This window comes from Lemur catta, chromosome 8, assembly GCF_020740605.2.
Source record: "Lemur catta isolate mLemCat1 chromosome 8, mLemCat1.pri, whole genome shotgun sequence".
NCBI classification, from domain to species: domain Eukaryota; kingdom Metazoa; phylum Chordata; class Mammalia; order Primates; family Lemuridae; genus Lemur; species Lemur catta.
In genome coordinates this window covers 99511681-99533452 of record NC_059135.1, presented here as the reverse complement: position 1 = coordinate 99533452, position 21772 = coordinate 99511681, and the positions used below count along the sequence as shown (strand labels likewise).

At 64.3% G+C, this 21772-nt stretch overlaps 1 protein-coding gene across 24 annotated transcripts in view; it reads left to right on the top strand.

Annotated features, from left to right (window-relative positions):
* Nucleotides 1-20216, top strand: part of BIN1 (bridging integrator 1) — a 53201-nt gene extending 32985 nt beyond the window's left edge. For 2 of the 24 annotated variants that reach the window (XM_045559958.1, XM_045559961.1), the window contains exons 6-18: nt 895-1002; nt 1676-1768; nt 5261-5346; nt 5521-5596; nt 6980-7062; nt 8366-8410; nt 9844-9991; nt 11317-11445; nt 16108-16215; nt 17070-17159; nt 17391-17501; nt 17766-17867; nt 19619-20216. In XM_045559958.1, the coding sequence (XP_045415914.1) occupies nt 895-1002; nt 1676-1768; nt 5261-5346; nt 5521-5596; nt 6980-7062; nt 8366-8410; nt 9844-9991; nt 11317-11445; nt 16108-16215; nt 17070-17159; nt 17391-17501; nt 17766-17867; nt 19619-19726 (1287 nt within the window). In that variant the 3' untranslated portion in view covers nt 19727-20216. Of the gene's footprint in view, nt 1-894; nt 1003-1675; nt 1769-5260; nt 5347-5520; nt 5597-6979; nt 7063-8365; nt 8411-9843; nt 9992-11316; nt 11446-14618; nt 14727-15177; nt 15202-16107; nt 16216-17069; nt 17160-17390; nt 17502-17765; nt 17868-19618 lie in introns of all 24 variants that reach the window. The other 22 variants (XM_045559962.1, XM_045559967.1, XM_045559980.1 and 19 more) reach the window with 20 other exon arrangements.
* Nucleotides 20217-21772: the final 1556 nt, after the last annotated feature.

Below are 21772 nucleotides of genomic sequence, written 5' to 3'. Positions count from 1 at the left end.
CTGCTTGCCATGTCCTCCCTCCAGGGCTGCTCCACCTGTGGCTGCCCGCTGCCCCTGTCACCCCAGGCCTGGGCCTTCCTGTCTTTGGGTCTCAGGGTTGCGGGTGTGTGTGTGTGTGGTAGGTGCGGCCATGTCGCTGGGGAGTGATCACATGAGCGTGAAGGTGTGTAAGGCCTGGGCATGTGTGTGTCTGCGGGTCCCCTGGGTTCATGCTGTGTGCTTGGAAGGGTGTGTGTGCATAGTCGTGGGTGTCATCTGCTACCTGGGTCTGTGAGTCTGGGTGTATTTGTGTGGTTGTGTGTGTTCACAAAGCCCGCTGTCTCTGCTGGGCCTGGGTACATGCTAGGACTTGTCATCGTGCTGTGGTCTCTACTGAGGGGAACGGCCCCCGGGGGATGTGTCCTTGGAAGCACAGGTGTCTGGGGCCTGGGAGGGCCACCACCGTCTTGCTGGAGCTGGAGTGAGTGGGGTGGGGGTATCACACTCTGGCCCCAGGGGCCACCCAGTGCAGACTGCTCATGCTCCCCAAGGCTGAAGGTGGTGGCTCTGGAGAGAAGCCAGGGCCCAGGAGGCGTCTTTAAGGAGCTCAGGGCCAGGCCAAGGAATAGACTTGGGTGACGCGGGTACTGGCTGGTGGGAACTTACAAGTGGGTTCATGTTGCAAGGAAATGGTTTGATAGTGGGGGTGGACTGCCTTGAGGGGTGAGTGCTTTGCCACCAGAACGGTTCGAGCAGCAGGGGCTCGAGCACGCCCTAGACAGACTTGTGGATACCGCCTGGGCCCTCCAGGGCTGTGCAGGCCTGGCCCACGACCGGCTTCTCTGGGCCCACCTGGCTCAGCCCCTCCGCATGGGCACCAGGTCCTGTTCAGCCCCATCCCCATCTGTCCCCCAGTCACGCATCGCCAAGCGGGGGCGCAAGCTGGTGGACTACGACAGTGCCCGGCACCATTTTGAGTCCCTTCAAACGGCTAAAAAGAAGGATGAAGCCAAAATCGCCAAGGTAAGGGCTGAAGGATGGTGGGAAGAGCTGCAGGGACGGGGCAGGGAGGCCGGGTGTCCGCAGGGTGGAGCCTTCGTCTGCCTAGTGCAAGGTCGCTGAGTGGGGGTGGGGACGGTGCCCGCCCAGGCCGTGAGTGAAAGGCCCTGTGGGTGCCTGGGTGGGGGCTCACGATCACTTCTCCCTCCCCGCCACCGGCCTCTCCGGCCCCTTGGCCCCATCCGAGGCCACTTTCCGGCATGCGAGTAGGCCTGGCTTGGGTTTCACTGGAGCGGCGCCGCCCTGCCTGGCGTGCCCCGAGTGGAATTCTGTCACAGGATCCGTGTGGCCCTGCCTGGGCTGGAGCAGGCCGGTGGGCGCAGGGCTGGCCACGCTCGCCACGCGGTGGGGGGCTGAGGGCGGCCCCCTGCGCCCTGGGCGACTGTGCTTGCGAGCCCTCTGCCCTGCTAACGACTCTCACCCTTCCCCTCCTCTGCAGCTGGAGTCCCCTCCCTGCCCTGGGGCTCGCTTCTCTTAGCCTCAGGGCCTCCACCTGCTGCCGGGCGGCCCCTGGCGGGTGGCTGGCTCAGCTGTCACCGTGTTTGGGGGCGTGGACGTGGTGTTTAATATCTGTGTCTCTGTTTCTCTCTCCCACCCCCTCCCGTCTCTCCACTCTCCCTCCCTCGGCCCCCCCTAGCCTGTCTCGCTGCTTGAGAAAGCCGCCCCCCAGTGGTGCCAAGGCAAACTGCAGGCTCATCTCGTAGCTCAAACTAACCTGCTCCGAAATCAGGTGACACTGGCTTCTAACCTTGCACGCGCTGGTGCCTTCCAGTCTGTCGTCCTGTCCTCTCGCCCTGGGCCGGGGCTGCAGGGCTGGTGTCTGAACACGGCCCTGAGTGGCAGTGGCAGAGCTGCAGCGGGCAGGGCGTCTCCAAAGGCCTCTGCTGGAGAGTCCTGCTTCGGGACTTCTGCCGCCAAGTGTACGGGCAGAGAGCCGCTGGGGAGCCGTGGGAGACCTGGTGGGGTGCCCAGGTCTACCCCCTCAGTGCCTGGGTCTGTGGTGGTTCACCGAGGCTCATCCAGGAACCAGGGACGCCTTTCAGCTGTATGTTCTCTGGGAAGGCTCCTGTCCCCTGGCATGTGCTGTCCTTCAAGCCTTACAAGCATTCCAAGGTTATCTTGAATTTACTGAGCAGACACACCTGCCCAGAGTGGCACAGTCTCCTCCCAGTGTCCCAGGGCTGGATGGGGCAGAGTCGGGGCTCTCCTGACTCAAGCCCCTGAGTTATTATCCTGCCCCTGGCTGGGCTCCAGGTGGGTGTTCCCTGCCACAGCTGGCCTGGGACCTGTAGGGCCCCTGTGGTGACTCCAGAGAGGACACCGGGAGGGCTCTCCAGTCTGGCTGGGCTGCTGAGGCCCGGAGGGCTGGCCGTTTGGGGGTTTCGTGGAGGGCAAGTGCTCAGCACATAGTGGTCCTGGGGGGCTTCCTGGAGGAGGCTCCTTGTACAAAACTCCGGGGCCATCCCTGCACCGTGGCAGTAGATACTTTACTCTTCTCAGCCCTTGTCCTTGGAATGGGCCAATGTGGCCAGGGACCCTGGATGCACTGCCCTGTGAGAGGTGGGCCACATCGTTTTCTCTCCAGTGAAACTGAGGCATATTTCAGGGCAATGTAGACACAGCCTGTATGAAACTCTTGTACTCCTTCATATTCCCACAGTAGGGGGTGTGGTGGGGACGGGTGATAGGGGACTGGGAGGTTGGGTTTCTCTCTGGGCTGCTGCCCCATTTTTTCTGGGCCACCTCTTGATTTCATCATCTTCAACCCACATGTACTGAGCCCTGCAGTGTGGACAGCTCTGGGCTCAGCGTGGCTTGCTGCCCAATTTCCTACCTGACTGGCTGCCTGATTTCTTTAGGCTGAGGCCATAGGCTGTTTTTGGAGGCACTGAGTGTTGGCAGCCTCATCCTGGGGTCGAGATAACCCTGCCTCTCCAGGGACTGGGGGAGATGGCCAGGGAGCTTCCATAGGCCTGGAGGAGGAGTGAGGGCTGGGTGGGTGGGCCCTTGCCTGTCAGTTCAGGACTTGGGCTGGAAGGGGGAATGGAGCTACTGATCCAGAGTCAGAGTTTCTGCATAACTTCCCCTAAAACAGCTGGAAGACGCTGGGTAGCAAAAGCCCCTGGTAGGCCATGGGGCCTGGGATGGGGCCTGCCCACTGCTTTTGGCTCCTGGGATAGGTGTGGTTGGGTCCTGCTGGGAGGGCCCCAGCGCTCACCCTGGGGGAGCAGCAGGAGAGAGAGGGAAGTGATTGCATCTGTGGCTGCTGGACTGCAGATGTTTCACCTTTCAGCCAAATTGGCTTTTCCATTTGTATCCCATTTTTACTTGAGCACATCCTCTTTGTCCCCATCCCGCCTCATGGAGAGCCTTTGGAGCTACGCGTGGGTGGCTGGCTGGCTGTGAGCTGGGGCATGTGGGGCCCTGGGCTGCCCCCCTGGTGGACTTGACTTAGGGGAGACAATGAAGTTGCACTTGGGGGAGCCGACCAGCACCACCTGTCCCCTGATCTAGTTCTGAGCTGCTCTCCACACGTGCCACAGCCCCCGGAAACCTGCCTGCAGGACCCTGGGCCCACATGGCTCTGCTCTTCCCGTCTGTGGGCGTGCCGTGGAGCCGTGGGGGCTGCGAGCCCTCCCCCACAGTGGACAGTTCTTCCCTCACTCCCTGCCACTCCCAAGTGCCAGAATATGAGGATGTGACCCAAAGGGGATACAAGATACAGACCCTGACTTCCAGGAACTCTAGAATGGAACCACCCCCTTGTCCGAAGCAGCATTGCTGAGCCACGTGAGCGTGGCTTGGCCCAGAGATGTGCTCCCTAGACAAGCTGCTGCGCCACCAATACTGCTGTCCTCAGATTGCTCACAGGGGGAGTTAGGTTCAGTGGGTGGGGCGGCTCCGTCCCCATGGAGAGGTGGCCCTAGAGGGTACAGGGACTGGGAAATGTGGCACTTGAGGAAGACTCTTGGCTGTTGAGGGCGGGAGGTGTGCAGGGTAGACAGTGCAGGGCTTGGGCCGTGACGGTGGGAGTCACTCACTCCATGGGTGCCATGGTCCATCCTTGGCAGCCCCTGCCAGGCAGTGGGACGAAAGTCAGGGATGGCCCTGAGGGTGGGGGCGGATCTGTGTTCTCAGCCTGGCCCTGGTGTGGCTGTGCCCAGACCCCTGAGACTGCATCCGTCTCAAGAGAGGCAGGCATGTTGAGGTAGACATTTCTTTTTTTCTTATTCCACCTTTAAACTTAGATCCTGAAAGGTCAGGCGAGGAGCCCACGCCCACTCTAGCTAGTCCCTGAGGTGGCTGTGGGCCCGGCGGGGGCGGTGCCTGGAGCCTGGTGGGGCAGCTGGCGGCCGGAGAAACCGTGTGCTTTGTGGCTAAGTGGCCTTCCGGCCAGCTGGCTGCCTTCGCCGGAGGCCCCAGCGCAGCCTGAGAACGTGCGGCTACGGGCGGGAAGCGCTCCCCTGGGTGGGGCCGCCGCATTCCTGGGCCGTGACTCAAACCTGGACTCCAAGTCCCCCCTGAGTCACTGTCCCCGGCAGCGCCCTCCAGGAGCGAGCAGCAGAGCCCCCTCCCCCGGGCCGGCCGGGTCTGTGACTCAGCCGCCGCCTCGCGGTCACTCCAGCTGTGCGACGGGGCCTTAGCGCCACCGCCCGGCGGCAGCTCCCGGCGCGGCCGGCTCCGGGGAGGGCGTGGGGGGAGCTTCGGACGGCCCCGCCCCGGCCCCGCCCACGTCCCGCCCCGGCCCCGGCCCCGCCCCGGCCGGCATGCCTGGAGGTGCCTGAGCGGCCGCCTGCGACCTCTGCCTGGGGGCGCAGGTCGCAGCCGAGGGCTCGCTGGGAAGGACTGCCCCAGGGAGGCGGTGCTGAGCGGCAGCTGCCCTAGAAAGGGGTAGGAGGGGAGGCGGCAACAGCGGGGCCCCTTAGCCTGGGGGTCCACGTGCCAGTGCGCAGCTCCCTCGGGCTGGGCCTGTGTGGTCTGCCCTGTGCCCTTCCTGTGCCCCAGCCCTCAGGCCCGTCTGGCTCCCCCGGCTCCCAGCGCTGTGGTTCTCCCTTTGGGGTCTCCCGGCTGCGGGCCCTGAGGGGCTGCAGTGGGAGGGGCTGCAGGTCCAGCCCAGCCTCTGCCTTGCCCAGAGCTCTGGTCCAGGAGGGGGGCGGCTGGGCCTGGGCTGGGCTGGCAGGGACGGCCCCCAGCAGAGGGGAATGACTCATCCTGCCCCCAGGCCGAGGAGGAGCTCATCAAAGCCCAGAAGGTGTTTGAGGAGATGAATGTGGATCTGCAGGAGGAGCTGCCTTCCCTGTGGAACAGGTGAGGGCCCAGGCGCCAGATGCCTGCCCGGAGTGTGCAGCCTGCGTGTCTGCGATCTGCCCCGTGCCCCCCCTCAGCGTCTGTGTCTCGAATGTGGGTGTGTGTGTGTTTCAGAGGGGCCTGCTCTGCCCTGCTCACCTGGCCCTCCTGGCCCTCCTTCCCTCCCTCCTGCAGCCGCGTGGGGTTCTATGTCAACACATTTCAGAGCATTGCTGGTCTGGAGGAAAACTTTCACAAGGAGATGAGTAAGGTAGGCCCTGGTGACCCCTTGGGGGCCACACTCCACCCTGGCCAAGGGTCAGAGTCAGAGGCACAGAAGGGGCAGCCTGAGCCCCCACTCTGCTGGGGTTCAGGACACGCTGGGGGGGAGCTGACTAACACCTACCCCGGGTGCCCAGGCCCAGTGGGAGCTGCTGGGCACGCTGGGGAGGCTGAGAGTGGGTCCTGGGTGCAGCCCTGGCCCCTCCCCACACCCTGGACAGACAGGTGGGGAATGCAGACCAGCCCCTCTCAGACAGGAACGAGTTCTCAAGCAACCTTGGCCCAGGGAGCTCAGTGTTAGAAAATGGTAGCAATTTCCCAGTTTGTAGGAAAATAACAAATAAATGACTAAAATTTTCTCAATTTTTAATTTTTTGTCCTCTGTTTCTTAAGACGTTGAAATAGGCCAGCTTCATCTGCCAGAATCTGGCATAAGAAGGGGTCTGGTCTGGTCAGCTTGCATTCCTGTGTTGTGTCGTTTTCATCTTATCTGGCAGTTAAAACGCAAAGTTGTTTAACTTTGCAGTTGGAGAAACCCAGTGTTGGAAGCGCCCCCAAATGCTGTTGGAGAAACCCAGTGTTGGAAGCTCACCCACTCTGCTCAGTGGGTGTGTCTGACTTTTTCTCTTGGGCCCAGAGGAAGGAAGTGATGGTGGATTCCAGGCCCAGGGCTGGAGGAGGAAAGCCATCTTGGGGCCTCTCTGTACTCACATCCCTGAGTTCCTGCCTAGTGGGCCTTCTCTTTCCTTCCTACTTTCTCTCCTTCTCTTCATAGATTTCAGACAACTTATAACAAGTTTAAAAAACAGGTATTTTAGAGAAGGAAACATTTATGTAAAGTTAGTCCATGGAAAGATATGCCACAGAGCACAGTTGTTTATACGTGGGAGAAAAATTCAGCTCTGAGCTTCCTAGTGGCCAAATCAAAGAAGGAAACATTCTCAGTAATGAGAATCGCCATGTGCCAGGCATAAACCTCCTCTCTTGCCTGTTCTTTCAGTGAAATCTGTGGAATTTGTAGTGTGATCTGAAGGCATCTTGGCAAAATGACCTTAACAATTAGATTAACAGTCTATAGAAACAGTTTTTAAGAAAAATATGTAGAACAGTACAAGCTGTGTGGTTTAGGATAGCCCTACAAGTAGAAGAAGGAGAAAAGATGGCCACCAGAAACGGTTGGTATTGGCAACGCAGTCCACTTTGGTCTGTCTGGGTTAGGTGTGCTGGTTCCAGCTCGCACTGGTGAGGGAAGAGGAGTTTGTTCTGGGCAGCAGTAGGGGCTGGGGTGGGGGAGGTGTGGAATAGAGGTGTTTTGGGGGATGCAGGTCTGTTTGGTGGCCCTCGAGCCCCCACCTCCTTGTCCCTCCTGCAGCTCAACCAGAGTCTCAACGATGTGCTGGTCAGCCTGGAGAAGCAGCACGGGAGCAACACCTTCACTGTCAAGGCCCAGCCCAGGTGTGTGAGCCCCGCCCCCACGCTGCAGTGGGTGTGTGGGGAGCCCTGGTCTCTGCACGGCGGGCGGTCCTGCCTGTGGCCCCGCTGTCGTGTCCACCTGGGCCCCTCATGGCTTTGGCCCTGGGGGTCTGGGGACCTTCCTGGCTTGGCCTCCCTGTGCTCAGGGAATCAGGTGAGGGCAGGTCTCTGTCCTTGGCCACCCTCACTCCTCTGGTTGTGTCCCACTGAGGAGGGGGCACCTCGAGCAGTCTGCAGGTCTGAGCCTGGCGCCTGACCCCCCATTTGTGGAGCAGGAGCAGTCAGGGCAGAGGTGGCTTACGGGAGCAGGACTGAATGATTCCTGGGTGTGCAGCCTTCTTGAGAGCGAGCGTCCTCTTCAGAGCAGGGACGCGGCTCTTGGGATAACCCGAGTCCCTGGACAGCGGCTGGCCTGGTCCCTGTCCTCAGCTGTTGCCCCTCAGGGAGGCGGGGTTGCCAAAGAGATCCCCGTTTCCTGAGAGGAACCCCCAGGGAGGGGGGAAATGCCTCTTCCTCTGGCTGTGGCTCAGGGACAGCAGCGGGACTGGGGTGTCCCCTCCTTTCTTGCATGTGTGTGTGTGTGAGGAGTGTCCGGTGTGGGCGTGGCGAGAGTGTGTGCACACAGGGGTGTCAAAGCAGAGCACACACGGCGCTGACGAACCTCCATAAAACTGCTTCTTGGGCTAGTTGAGGTCTTGTGCAGGCCTGAGAAGGTATTCATGGATGCCACTGCCCCTTCCTTCCCTGAACATAAAGTAGGTGCCCTGAGGCTGGGGTGGGCAGCTGGGGGAGGGAGTGAATAGAGGCCAAAGGCAGGGACAGCTGCCAGGCCTGGGGGCGTCCGGGGTGGGGGAGGAGGGGCGGGGGAGGAGGGGGGTGGCGGTGGGCGGGGCTGTCCTGGGCAGTGCTGGCGCCTCCCCCGGGAAGCGCGAGGAGTGGAGGCTGGTGAGCCTCCTTCCCACCAGAGCGGCCCACACTGGCCAGCGGACCCCTTCCCGGCACTCGGGGTGTGCCCGGAGCCCTGGGGCACTGGGACCACAGGCAGGGAGGACGTCCTTGCCCCAAGCCTCTTGCAGCTCGCCAGGCTCTGTCAGCGCCGCCCCGGCAGCTGGCTGCGTGCTGAGGCCAGCCAGGGCAGGCCCAGGTCCTCTTTGCGGCGCTTGGGGGAGGTTTTGACCCTTTGCCCTCTGAGCAGAGGGACTGGCAAAGAGGAAAGGGCACAGGCCAGCCCTGCATCTGGTCTTTCCCCAAAGTGAAGGCCTCCACATCCTGTCCGTCCCCACAGAAAGAAAACTAAACTGTTCTCCCGGCTGCGTAGAAAGAAGAACAGGTACTGCAGTGAGTGCTGCGTTGCGGGCGCAGGGCCAGCACCCCGGGTGGCCCTGTGCATGCGCCCTGCGCCCTGCGCCCGGAGCGCCACTAACCCGTAACCCGCCTGCGTGTGGTGCTGCCGGGCAGGGCTGCCTGTGCTGTCGTGTGTGTTGGGCGGGAAGGAGGCGGGGGCGCAGGGCAGCCAGTTTGCCCAGGCGGCCTGGCTTCACGGGGCACGTTCCCCTGGGCGGCCGCACCAGCCGGGCCTGCTGGGGACAGCGCGCGAGGAAGGCCGCCCGAGGGCTCCGGGAGCGGGCGCTGCAGCATGGTGGGGGTTTTGGCTCTAAAACCGCGTGTGTATACGTATGTGTAATTTCCATGCGTTGTTTAAGGCGGCAAATACATTCCCATAAAACACAAATGCACAGAGGGAAGACAGTGCCAGCAGTGTCTCTCCCACCGTCCCGTTGTCACCCCGGGTCCCTCCGTGGCTGGTTTCTGCTGTATCCTTCTAGACCTGCGTGCCTGTCACCTCATGTGGCTGTCGAGCACTGGACATGTGGCCAGTGTGACTGAGCAGCTGAACTTGTAATCTAAATTAAGTTTAAATTAATTTAGACTCACGTCCCTGCCCCTGTGTCCAGTGGCTGTGTGGCGGGCAGCGCTGTCCCTGAGTGCCTCTCTGCAGGCACCTACGGAGGGTCCCTCTCCCGCCCCTTCGTGCCGGCCACCGTCACACTGTCTGCCCCGTCACCTCCAGGACTGGGCGCTGTGCTTGGGGGCCTTGCCCCCTCCATCCCTGGCTGCCCGCTCCTCTGCCACGAAGGTGCCACTGTTTGTCACCCAGGCCCTGCCTGTGACCGCCAGTGGCATCCTGTGCCCTACCGGGTGTGTGGACAGGAGGCATGCTGGTGCCGGCGTGTGACAGGGCTGTGGGCAGGCCTGGGGGCAGGCCGGGGGATCGGGCCCCAGCAGAGGGCTGGGACTCACTGCCCCTGGGAAGTCTGGCTTTCTCGTGCTGTGGGTCTCCCGCTCTTCAGCGTGGGCTGGGGTAGAGCCCCAGGGAGCCTGCAGGGCAGCTGGCCTGGCCTCCTTGGCGAGTAGTTCCCACGGACCTGCCCACACCCCTGGGGACCACAGACCTCCAGCCCAGAGTCGCGCCTTGTGCTGTCACTGTGCCCAGGGCAGGCCCCCCACTCTGAAGGCCCACAACCCAGATCCTGACGTTCCTGCCCATTCTGTCTCTCTCACATACAAGCATGTAGTTTCACACTTGGGTCCACGGGGCACATACATGCACACGTGTACAGTTTCACACGTGGGTCCTTGGGGCACATGCACACACGTCCACACAGCTCCCCCCTCCAGTGCCCGGGGGTCCGCACGTGTGCACACGCACCCCTCTCACCACGGTCTCCCTACACGGCTCCCTTTCTCGCCCTGCCTCCACAGTGACAACGCCCCTGCAAAAGGAAACAAGAGCCCCTCGCCTCCGCCCGATGGCTCCCCTGCCGCCACCCCCGAGATCAGAGTCAACCACGAGCCAGAGCCTGCTGGGGGGGCTGCCCCTGGGGCTACCCTCCCCAAGTCCCCGTCTCAGGTAGGCACGATGTCTCCGGGCCTGTCCCCGCCTTCCTCCTCGTCCTGCTCAGCTGTCATCCCCTCTCCCTCCTCCTCCTCTGTCCCCTCCCGGGCCTGGGCCTGGTAGGTTTGGAGCCGGAAGCTTTGCCCCGTGGGGTGTGGACCTGGACCTTGGTCTCCTTGGGCCCAGCCCACCCAGGCTCGCTCTGTGGGCCTGGTCTGCTTTGGAGGGAGTGGGGTGGGAGGGCGGCATCTGTGACCGTGTCCCTCCCCAGGTGGCCCCCCCACTGCAGCGCCCTCCCGTCCCCTCTTTCCCTGGCCTTTGACTCTGTCCGTCTTCCTTTCCTCCCTGGACAGAGGCCCTGGGGCCCTCAGCTCCCAGGGCTCCGGCATCTCCGGAGGTGGCCGTCTTCCCTCTTCCTGGCCTTCTCTCCTGCAGGGGGCTGAGGGAGGAGCCCAACCAGGTGGCCGTGTGGGACCTGTAAAGGGACAGAAAGAGGATGGGCTCGGAGGGGAGTGTGGGGTGGCTGGGGGTACAGGCCCTGGGCTCCGGGACCCCCGCCTGCCCCCAGGTCCTCCAGGTTTCTGCGGAGGCCCTAGGCGCAGACCTGCCCTGAGCCTGCGGGTGGCGGCCTCCCAGCGTGGCTCCTGGCAGCCTGTCTCTGTTCTGTGCTGTTGCCGCCCCACGTCCCACAGCCGTTAGGATAGCCCTGCTGAGGGCAGGGACAGGAGCCCGCTCTGAACAGCGCTTCCTCTGGGCCGGGCACGGTGCCAGCCCTTCTGTGTTTTCATTCCTGAATCCTCACAGCCACCCTGTGAGGCTGACACTGTCATTACCCGAGTCTGACGTGCGAGGAAGCCACACTTGGCGGGCAGGCGTGTGGCCTCTGCCGGGCCCTGGCTCCGTGCTGGCGTCCACAGGGGCCGACTGAGGCAGAGCTGGGCTGGGCCGGAGAGAGGGCCTGCAGGAAGGGCAGCGGTGGGCAGGGCAGTCTGGCCCGGCTGTTGCAGGGACTCTCCCCACAGGGAGGGGGGAGCCACGGCCTCCCGCAGTCGGCCGGGAAGCAGCCGGGGCCTCCACTCCCCCCCTTCTTTCCCCCTTCACTTCTCTCTTCCCCTCCCCTCTTTCTCCTCTCTCTCTGCACAGGGGTTCTGGGTTCTGGACCCCTGCCTCGGTCTCCTCCAGGTGGCCTTGGTCCTGGTGTCTGTGTCTGGGGGGAAGTGACTTGTCATCTGCTCCCTCCTCAGTGGCCTGGGTGGGGCTGTGGCCTGGGGTGTGACTAACTGTGGCTTTGTCTCTGTCTGTCTCCCTGCGCGGCCCCCTCACCCGCCACCGACCCACAGCTCCGGAAAGGCCCACCAGTCCCTCCGCCTCCCAAACACACCCCGTCCAAGGAGGTCAAGCAGGAGCAGATCCTCAGCCTGTTTGAGGACACGTTTGTCCCTGAGATCAGCGTGACCACCCCCTCCCAGGTCAGCCGCGGCCGCCGCGGCCCAGCTCTGCCCACTTCTCTTGCCTTCTCTGGGCATGCATGGTCTCCGCCCTCCATCCCACGCCCTGGGCTTCTGTCTTAAGAGCCGGGAATCTGGCCAGAGAGGTTGGTCTGAGCCTCCTCGCTCCTGCCTCCCTCCATCATCTCCATCACCCTCCATCACCCTCCTCTAGCACGTGCTGTGGCCAGGCGCAGGGGCGCAGAGGGGAACCGGCTGTACCCTCCACGCAGTGGCGACGGTGCTCTGGCAGAGGGGTGGGGGACCCGGGGTGGTGAGGGGGGATTGCTGGAGTGGGGAGAGCGTGCGGGGTGTGGCAGTGGGAGGAAGTGGCAGGAACATAGTTGGAACGGCCCGGAGTGGCCAGGGCACCTGGACTTAGCTCCCAGAGCTGCTGCCAGCCACTTGGGGATGGGGTCAGTGGGGGGGCTGCAGAGCAGAGGTGTGTGACACCCACTCACAGACGCTCGAGTGGAGGGCCGGGCAGGGAGGAGTCCCCGGTGGTAGAATCGCATCCAGTCACCGCTGCAGTGGCTGACACATTGTCAGGTCGGCTCAGGGCTGGCTGGGCTTCCCTGCACCCCAGGCTGCTGGCTGCCCCAGGCTGGCTCCCTCCTGCGGCTGGGCCCTTCCCGTGAGGGTCCGTGCCCTTTGGGGAGGTTAGCTGGCCCAGACTGTGCCCCCAGCAGGTGCTTTGCGCAGCTCAGAGGCCCGGAGCAGGGACAGGCTGGAGGGGTGAGCGTGGGGAGTGGCCATCACAGCTGAGAACCGTGGTCTCTGCTCAGGAGCCTGGGTGAGGGGCCTCAAGCTCCCATGCAAGGACGTGGGGTTGGGACTAAGGAATTTTAAAACAAGGCCGCCAGTAGGTGGGTGGGCGAGGCCCTGGTCGGGCCTGGCGGGCAGGTGAGCCCCTCTGTAGGAAGAGCAGTGGAGACGGGCCCGAATGACCTGCAGGGCTTGAGTGGGCCTCTGCCCGGGGCTAGCTGGGGAGGCCTGCCAGCTGCCACGTGTGTGCAGGTGAGCGAGGACGGCAGGATGGCGTGAGTACCAGCGCATCCCGGGGGCACAGTGCCAGCACGGCCCTACTCCCCCTTGTTTGGTTTTTACTACCCTCTGGGAGGGGGTCGTGCTCCCATTTTAGAGGTGGGGAGCCTGTGGCCCAACCCGTGGCCTGTCCAGTGGGCCAGTGCTAAGACAAGGCAGGGTGGGCCCAGCTGGGAGGTGGCCCAGAGACTGCCCGCACCCTGGGCTCCAAGTGTGCCTGTCCCTCAGGTCACCTCATGCCCCTCTTGCTGCCCCCTGTGCCATCTCCAGGGAACCGGGCCTGCGGGTCTAGTCTGGGCTGGGAGAGCTGTGCACCTTGGGTGGCGCTGCGGGGCAGGGGCTGGGCTTGTGCTGGCCCATGATGCTGGTGCCACCAGGGCTTCTCTGCTGTGGTGCGGTGAGTAGCCTGTGGCCCTGCACGGGAGGATGGTCTCAGTCCTGCGTGGCAGGGTGGCTGCCTGCTGGGGCAGGGCAGGGAGGAGACTGTCAGCTCTCTGGCGGGTGACCCTCCTCTTGGAGCAGAGGGAGCATTGCTGTCTGGGCTTGGCTGACTTCTCAGAAGGGAGGGAGGGTGTTGTGGGGCTCGGTGGGGGGTACTGGGGAGAGACGCTGGCCGCCTGCTGGTGGGAGCGCACCCAGGGGCCGTGAGCGCTCGTTCCTCAGACGGCCCGTGACGGGCAGAGCAGTGACTGCCCTACCCCAGGCTCATGGGCAGGGCTGGGCCTAACGCACAGTCAGTTGCTGGGTAGGCCTGGGGCAGGGGCTTGGGGCTCAGGCCCCCTGCTGCCAGGAAGTGAGTCCACTTGGCCAGGGCTGTCTGTCTGTGGTTTAGTCCATGCATAGTGCCCGATGCCTTGTCCCCCGAGCTGTGGGGCAGCTGAACATTCGTGGGACTGAGGGTCTCAGGTCTCCCCTGACAGGCCCGCAGCTCAGCTGTGGCAGCCCCTCTGGGGAGTGCCCGCACACAGCCCCAGGTCTCAGCTCTTGCATGATGGCGCCGTGGGGTGGACACGGGCCTCGGGGCAAGCCCTGTCGGTGCTGGGCGCCCCTCAAGAGTGAGTGGAGCCAGGCCGCCTGCCGGCCTGCGGTCCTTCCAGCACTGCATGAGGGCCGGGGAGGGGGTGTCCTGAGCCAATCCCTCTTCCTTTGGACCTGGGCAAAGTGCGCTCTGGCCCCCACAGGGAAGCCCCACATACGGGATGGAGGCCGAAGCCAAGCCGGCTCCTCCCCAGAAGGCAGCTTGTCCCCTGGGCACTGGAGCAGCCCTGGCCGCCCTCCCCAGGCTCAGGGGAGTCAACACTCCCACCCAGCAGGGCCCTCCCTTGTGTGGGGGTGGCGGGGTGGTCTGAGAAGGCCCCTTTCTTCACGTGACAGCTGGTCACCGTGCACTTCTCACAGAGTGGTTGGGGCCAGGCCCATTTCCTGGGCTGTCCTGTTCCCTACACATTCCCAGCTGCACCCGGCTCACTGAGCAGGAATTTCTGGGGGTGGCTTCTGGGTGGGGGCAGGGTTTGCAGTTTTAATGCAGGTGCCCAGGGGGTTCTGAAGCACCCTAATGTTGGGGACCCCCAGTTTGAAGATTGGCCTCGTGGGCTGTGTGGGCTGGCTCAGCCCCGTCCTGGATCCCTGGGGCTGGCTGGTGGGGGCCTCGCTGGAGGGGCCTGTCTGTCTGGGCTGGGGAACGGCCTGTGGGCAGCCTCTGACTTTGGGCCCTTTCTGGTTGGGGGGCTGAGGGTGGTTGCGTCTGGCGGTGGCTGTGGCCTGACACTGCTCTTGGGGGCAGGGACGAGGTCAGTGGAGCTCATGGGGCAGGGAGCAGAGAGGAGGGGCAGGCCCGGGAGCTGACACCAGCCTGCGGGCAGAGACGTTGTGTCGGGCCTGTTGCTGGACGTCTGAGGCATGCACCAGGCGTTGTCCTTCTCCGGGTGGGGGCCTGTGCCGGGGCATGTGGCTGTGGGCAGTGCACCCCCGTGTGTGTATGAGGTGGCCGGGCCGGTGCCTGGACGTGTGTCCGTGTCCCTGTGTGTGTGCGCGTGGGCCTGCTGTGTGCACCTGAGGCCAGGGCTCCCAGCCTGACACTAACTGCTTCCTCCTCCGCTGCTGCTGCCAAGTTCGAAGCCCCGGGGCCTTTTTCGGAGCAGGCCAGTCTGCTGGACCTGGACTTTGACCCCCTCCCGCCCGTGGCAAGCCCCGCGAAGGCACCCACGCCCTCTGGTCAGGTTGGTTGTGCCCACCGCTGCCCACGGGTCCGCTGGCCTCGCACACCAGCTCTGTGGGCCCATGTAGGCCCAGGTCACGGCCCCCCACCCCCGCATCCTGGCCCCGGCCCTCATCACCTCTGGTTGTGGGGCAGAGAGCAGACACGGCTCAGCCAGGAGGGCCGTTGGGAGGGGTTGGCTGAGTCCTGCCCAGCAACTGCCGGTTCATCTCAGCATTCTGCCCCTCGTGGCAGCCACCCTTGCCCGGGCACTCCCTGGCCCGGGCTCTCAGCCCCCTGAGAGATGTCCGGGGCTCGCCCGTGGCAGACCTCAGGGCGCAGCTGGCTCTGGGCCAGCCTGTGCCTGCTGGGCTGGAGAGCCTGGCCGGGCGGGGGTGTCCCCAGGACTGCTTGCCGCCCCCGTCTTAACCTCTGTGCTAACTCTGTCCTTCTCCCCTCACTGCTGCGCTCAGCCAATTCCGTGGGACCTCTGGGAGGTAAGCCGAGTGTTTGCGCCTGTCCCTGGGGGGGCCGTGCTCCTGCACGTGCCGGGTTCACGCGCCGCCCCCTCCACCTACCCGCTCACAGGTGCTTGCACACGCACACGCACACGCACACACCCACGCCGTGCTCACTTGCACAGGGAGCTGGCAGGGCCGCCCTGTCTCCAGCTGTCCTGCTGCTTCTCCCTCTGTGTCAGGTCCGTGGGAAAGGGGCTCCTTGGTGTCGCTTGAACAAGGGTCCTCTGAGTTGCCCTCTGGTTCCCTCTAGACAGTGACTGGCTGGTCACCCGGATGTCTTCTTGGTGGGGCGAGGCCTGCGAGCCAGGAGGGCCTGAGGGTGGAGCTGTTGGGAGGGGAGCAGGAGGCGGCGGAGGGATGGTTTGAGGAGGCAGGAAGGGCAGGGTAGGGGTGCCCCTGAGAACAGGGCCTGCGGGCAGCTGCCACCCTCACCTGATGGCTCAGGACATGGAGGCTCCAGGAGGGCTTGGGACTTGCCCAACAACTGGTGCCGGTGGAGCAGAATTCTCCCTGGCTTCCTGGGCTCAGGCCCGGAGACCCCCTGACAAGCAGGGACACTGGGGGGTGCAGGCCCCGGGGCCCCCGGGAGTTCGGGAAGGCCCAGGGCAGTATTTACGGTGTAGCTGGCGGGCCGTTTGACAAGTAGTCCTCAGAAGGTGCTGGGCTTCCGCAGCACGGTCACAGTGGCCTGTGGCCTGTCCCCTTGGTGGACGTAGGGATGAGGGGTGGGAGGTGGGTGCCCGCTGGTTCCCGGCCAGGCCACCGCCCTCTGCCAGCACTGGCCACTGGTGACCGTCTTCTCTTGTCTCACGTCCTGCCCATCACCTTTTCCACCCTGGCCTCCCCGCTCCTCCCCACTCTCTCCTGGCGGCCTGTCACTAGCCCACAGAGGGTCCAGCTGGCAGCTTGCCTTCCGGGGAGCCCAGTGCTGCTGAGGGCACCTTTGCTGTGGCCTGGCCCAGCCAGACGGCCGAGCCGGGGACTGCCCAAGTAAGTGTCTGGCTCACCCCCAGCCTCTGGGGGGCAGCCTGGAGGAAGAGCCCTGAGGAGGGGGACGGACCAGGCCACCGTGGGCCTGAGGGTGAGGACGGGGCCCTGAGCCAGGAGCCCCCCGACGGATGGGCCTGTCGCCAGGGCTTCCGTGGTGGGGGGTGGGCCTGGCTGGGGCACATTAACCCTCCTGCCCGGCCCCCCCAGCCCAGCCTCCCAGAGCGGGAGGGAGGAGCACTCAGAGCACCTATGGGCTTGTGCCGAGCGCTTGTCAGAATTTCCTTCTGTGATCTTCACCGTGACCTTGTCAGTCAGACACTTCCTCCTGCAGATGAGGAAAGGGAGGCGAGGCCGGGGAGTAACTTGGCTGCAGCCCTTGGGCGGGGCGGAGTCTGTCAGCCAGGTCGGCCCAGCCCTGCTGGGGTGCCGGAGCCCTGCTGCGCCCCTCAGGGGAGGCGGCCTCCGGGGCTGGGCATGGGCTGCCCCGGCCTGCCCTGGGTTGTGTTCAGGCTGGGCGGGCAGGTGCAGCCGTCCCTGGGCACGGGCCACCTGCGAGGGGCCCCTGGGCAGGGCGAGCGGGTGGGGCCTGCGAGGCTGGGTCGGAGGGTACCCAGGGCCGGCTCTAGGCTTCTCGGCGGCACGTCCATCAGCATTCCTGGGCCCGCCCGCACCTTCTCTTCAGCTGCTCCCACGCTCAGGGCCCGGCCTGCTGCAGGGGGTCCCTGACTGTGCAAGGCGCTGGCCAATGCCCCTGCCCTCCCACTTGGGCACTGCCAGCCTCTGGCCGCTTTCCCATTGTCCCGGTCTCATCGTCCCGTCCTGTGTCTGACTCCAAGCCGGCATTTATGTTGCAGCCAGCAGAGGCCTCAGAGGTGGCGGGTGGGACCCAACCTGCGGCTGGAGCCCAGGAGCCCGGGGAGACAGCGGCAAGTGAAGCAGCTTCCGTAAGACAGCAGGGACCAAAGCCCCGTCTCTTCCTCCCCGCTGCCCGTCCGCCTGCCTGCGGCTCCCCACGCTCCTCGCCTGTGCTGGTCCAGGCCTGGCTCCTGCTGAGGAACCGGGCGCAGGCCGGTCTGGCACCAGGCGCAGATGTCTCCCCTCCCGCCCCCTCCGCGGTGGCCCTGGCCTTCCCTGCACCCCTCCCTGCCCAGCTGACTTGTGCTCCCTGCCCCCAGAGCTCTCTTCCTGCTGTCGTCGTGGAGACCTTCCCAGCAACTGTGAACGGCACTGTGGAGGGTGGCAGCGGGGCTGGGCGCTTGGACCTGCCCCCGGGCTTCATGTTCAAGGTGAGCCAGGCTAGCGACCCGCTGCCTCTGACCGCATCCCTCGGTGCCCTGGGGGGGGATGGGACGCTGAGCCCTGGGAGGCTCTGGTTTTCCCGCAGTCATCCGCAGGCCACTGCGGGAGGCAGGATGGCTTCTGAGGCCCGTCCCGCTGCTCTCAGGCGCTGAGGGTCTCCACGTGGCCACACCGTGCACACACAAGGCCTAGTGCTGTGCAGGCCGGGGGTTGGGGCCAGAGGTCTGACACACTCTCCCCACCCCCTGCAGGTGCAGGCCCAGCACGACTACACGGCCACAGACACGGACGAGCTGCAGCTCAAGGCTGGCGACGTGGTGCTGGTGATCCCCTTCCAGAACCCGGAAGAGCAGGTAGCGCTGGGGGGCCGCTCTGGCGGGGCTGGCCGGCAGGGGGCAGCACAGGCCAGGAGGACCACAGCTCCCCACCCCAGCCTCCTCTGTCCCTGAGCTCTCCCCTGTCCCCCATCTGCCTGGCCCATTCTCCCCTGCCGCCCCATCTCCCTGGCCCATTCTCCCCTGCCGCCCCATCTCCCTGGCCCATTCTCCCCTGCCCCCCATCTCCCTGGCCCGGCCCCTGCTCTGCTGTCCCTCAGCGTCTGCATCCTGGTCTCTCTCCCTGTTCCCTCCTGGCCCCTGTCCCTGGGGCCTGCCCTCCTCCCAGGACAGGTCGCTGCCTGCACGGTGCCTGCTCTGCAGCTGGACCGAGCCATGGCCTGAGCGCTGGCTCTCGCTGGGCTTGTGTCGGTCCTGCGTGCCCCTCCAGGCGGGCCCTGCCCCCGGCCACACAGGGCCACAGGCTGCCCAGCCGTGTCCCCAGCCAAGTGTCACCCCACATGCCTTCCAGACCCTCTTCCTGCTGCTGTGGTGTCTCCATGTTAATCTCCTCGAAGTGAGGGCTCCCCTCAGCCTGGGCGCTAAATGGGTCCCTTCTGGGTCCAGGTCAGCTGCCTGCTCTGGTGGCCGTGGGCCCTGGGCAGGAGCCTCCCTGGTTGTGTAGAAAGCACATGTGCTTGTGGGGTGTCGGTGGTGCCCACGCGGGCATCCAGGCTTCAGCCACAGCTGAGCCACCGAGTGCCCTCGGGCCGTGCGCAGGGGGCCTGGCTGGGGTCTTCCTGCTTCCAGAAAACCCATTTAGTCAACACGTCTGTGTGAATGGATTGTCGGGGGTGTGGGGTGCCAGGTCCGGCTGGGTCTGGGACGAAGCCGGCCTGCCTGGGGGTCCTGGGCTGGGTCGTGAGGGCAGCAGGTGCTCACTGAGGCCCTGGGCAGGAGCCTGCGTGACAAGAATCTCCAGGGCTTGGTGCTGAGTCTCTGTTCTCCCACCCCCGACTCCACTGACCTCCCCGTGGGCCAGCCCTGGCTGGGAGGGGTTTCAGGAAGCACAATCCTGGTGGAATCCCACAGTGGGAGTGGTCCCGGAATGGCTGAGCGGACTGAGATAGGACATAAATAGGGTCTGTGACAAGGCCTGTAATGGCACACGGAAACAGCAAAGACCCAGGCAGGCCCCGGGCAGAGCCCAGCTGCAGGGGCAGCAGCGGCCCAGCCTTGGGCAGGGGTGTATGGCCACTGCAGTTCCGGGGCCCAGGGTGTGGGGCCTGAAGGTTGTCAGGGCGTGGGGAGGAGCCCTGCGAGGGGTGAGGGGTCAGTGTTGAAGCAAAGGGCCAGTCAGCGCTGAAGGGATTGGTGGGGCGGCCGTGGGTCTCTCTAGAAGCTTTTAACGGGTCCTTGCTCCCAGCACATTCTGGTATAGTTTGTAGGCGTCTGGAAGCCTGGAAGGACAGTTATGTCCTCTGCAGGCACCAGCAGGTGGGAAGCCCCTTGCCTGGGTTGAGGAGTCCTGTAGACACGCCCAGACCAGGGCAGCAGTCAGGCTGCGTTTCCAGGTGAGGAGGGGTCGCCAGAACAGCTCCAGGTTGAGTCCACCTGAGGGTGGGCTGGCTGCAGCGGTGGGAGCGATGGTGGGCACAGGTCTCAGCAAGTATCAGGGAGTGCTGCCTGGAGGAGGTGTTCTCAGGGTGGGCTTGGCAGGCTGAAGGAAGAGAGCATCAGGACAGGAGAGACGCACGCCTGTGGGCTCTGCGACCCGGCTGTCCCCGCAGGATGAAGGCTGGCTCATGGGTGTGAAGGAGAGCGACTGGAACCAGCACAAGGAGCTGGAGAAGTGCCGCGGTGTCTTCCCTGAGAACTTCACCGAGCGGGTGCAGTGACGGAGGGGCCCGCGTGGCCTCCGGGCATGTGAAGAACACCTCTTCCCGAAAAATGTGTGGTTCTTTTTATTTTTATTTTTTTCGTTTTTGTTTTTAAACTTTTGCGAAACAAAGGGAAATCGAGAGGAGAGACCGCAGAGGTATTCTCCCGGGGACTGGGTGGTTTTCCAGAGAGCCCCGTCCCGCAAGTCGGTGGAATTCGCCAGTGTTCCTGGAGCTGCTGTGTCCCCTAGTTGAGTTCCTGGCACCCCTGCCCGCGCCGCATGTGTGCCCGGCCGCAGGGCGGGGCGGGGGCTGCCAGCCCCACGCTTGCCTGAAGCTTCGGCCGTGTCACCGGGCAAGGGTCCTCTTTTCCTGGCAGCTGCTGTGGGTGGGGCCAGATGCCAGCCCAGCCTGGCCCTGCCCCGCAGACGGTCTGTGTGCTGTTTGAAAATAAATCCTAGTGTTCGAAACAAGACGAAACAAAAAGCTGACAAAAACACTCAGAAAATGCGTGTGTGTTTACTTTTTCGCCCTCCTCTTTTCTGTAAGCGTGGATGGAACCATGGTCATCTGTGGCTTTCCTGCGGAGACAGCCCACCCTCGCAGGCCCTCTGGCCCGGGTGGGCGCTGGTGGGCCAGCCGCAGGGCCACCACTTCTTCCTTTGGGGTCCGACTGGGCTCTGACCCAGCCGAGGTGGTCGTTGTAGCTGGGGCTGGGGCTAGGTGACGGGGCTTGCGGGGCCAGCTCTGTGCCAGGAAGGCTGCTGGGTGCTGTCCTATTTGACCTCATTGAAAACGTGAGAACCTAGCAGTCAGGGACCAAGACTCCACCGGCGAAGAAACTGAGGCTCAAGGAGGCCGGTGGCCTGCGGGTGAGCTCTTGGCCCCAGGCCACAGGGAAGTCCTCGGTCTGGCAGCGCCTGGTCGGGGCCAAGCTCACGGGCCTGCCTGCTCCCTCAGCTCCAGGCCCTGCTGCGCCAGCCCCGGGCTCTTCGGCTCCTCCGGCGGACTTGGGCCAGTCTGAGCAGCCGTGACACGCAGCCGCGGAGCAGCGGCTTCCCGGAGCTGCAGGTGTTGCGCTCACCGGCCCAGGGACCAGCCTGGACTCCAGGCGGAGGAACCTGTCTCTACATAAATCCGTGCTGATGGTAAAAACAAAGCAAGTGAGGTGAACGTCAGAGACTGAGCTTGACTTTTGGGTAAAACCCCTGGACTTGGAAGGGGCCCTGCCACCCACAGCTTCCATGGGCAATGGCAGTCGCAGGAGCTTCCGCCTCTCCTGCCTCCTTCCCTCCTTCGTTCCTTCCGCATGACAGGCTTGTTCCCTTGCCCAAGGCCGCCAGAGCCACGCCCTGGGCCCCGTGGCGTGTGCAGCCACCTCTCGACATGGGGAGTCTTCACCTTTATTTCGGCATGAAAATGCAAAACGTTGTCGTTTAAAGCACAGTACCCAAGAGAAAGCATTTGCGTTAGATCTTAGCACAATGTGAGACTCGAAGGTGTGTGGTGTGGTGGCTGGGAGCTGGGTTCTCAGGCAGGAAGGGCACGCGGGCGGCCGCGGGAGCTCTGTGCCGGCAGGAGGCGGCTGCAGAGACAGGTGGAGGGCGGATAGGCAGGGTTCGAGGTCCCCACCCCGCTGCCGAGGGGCAGCTGCCTGGACTCTGAGCTGGGCTGTGTGTTGGGAGCCCGCGCGTCGTCGGGTTCAGTCAGGCTGCAGGGCGTTCAGAGGCAGCAGCTTGAACAAGCAGGTCGGTGGGCCGAAGGGTGGGGCGGGGAGCAGAGGCCCCGCCAGGATGGAGTGGAGGAAGAGGCGAGAGGTGGGTGAGGGTGGGGAGCGGTAGAAAGGTGTGGGCTGGGCTCACACGGGCCCCCCATCCTCTGGGCGTCAGCTTCACCTGGGGGCTGGGCTGGGACCTGCTGACTGGCCAGGACTGGAGGAGGGCCGGCTGGGTAGGGAGGGGCAGACACCGGAACAGAAACTGGGGTGAGACTTCCAAGGAGTAGGGGAGACAGATTCTAGGAGCTCAGACCCATGAGTGTTGACTCCTCGGTGGCTTCCAGAAA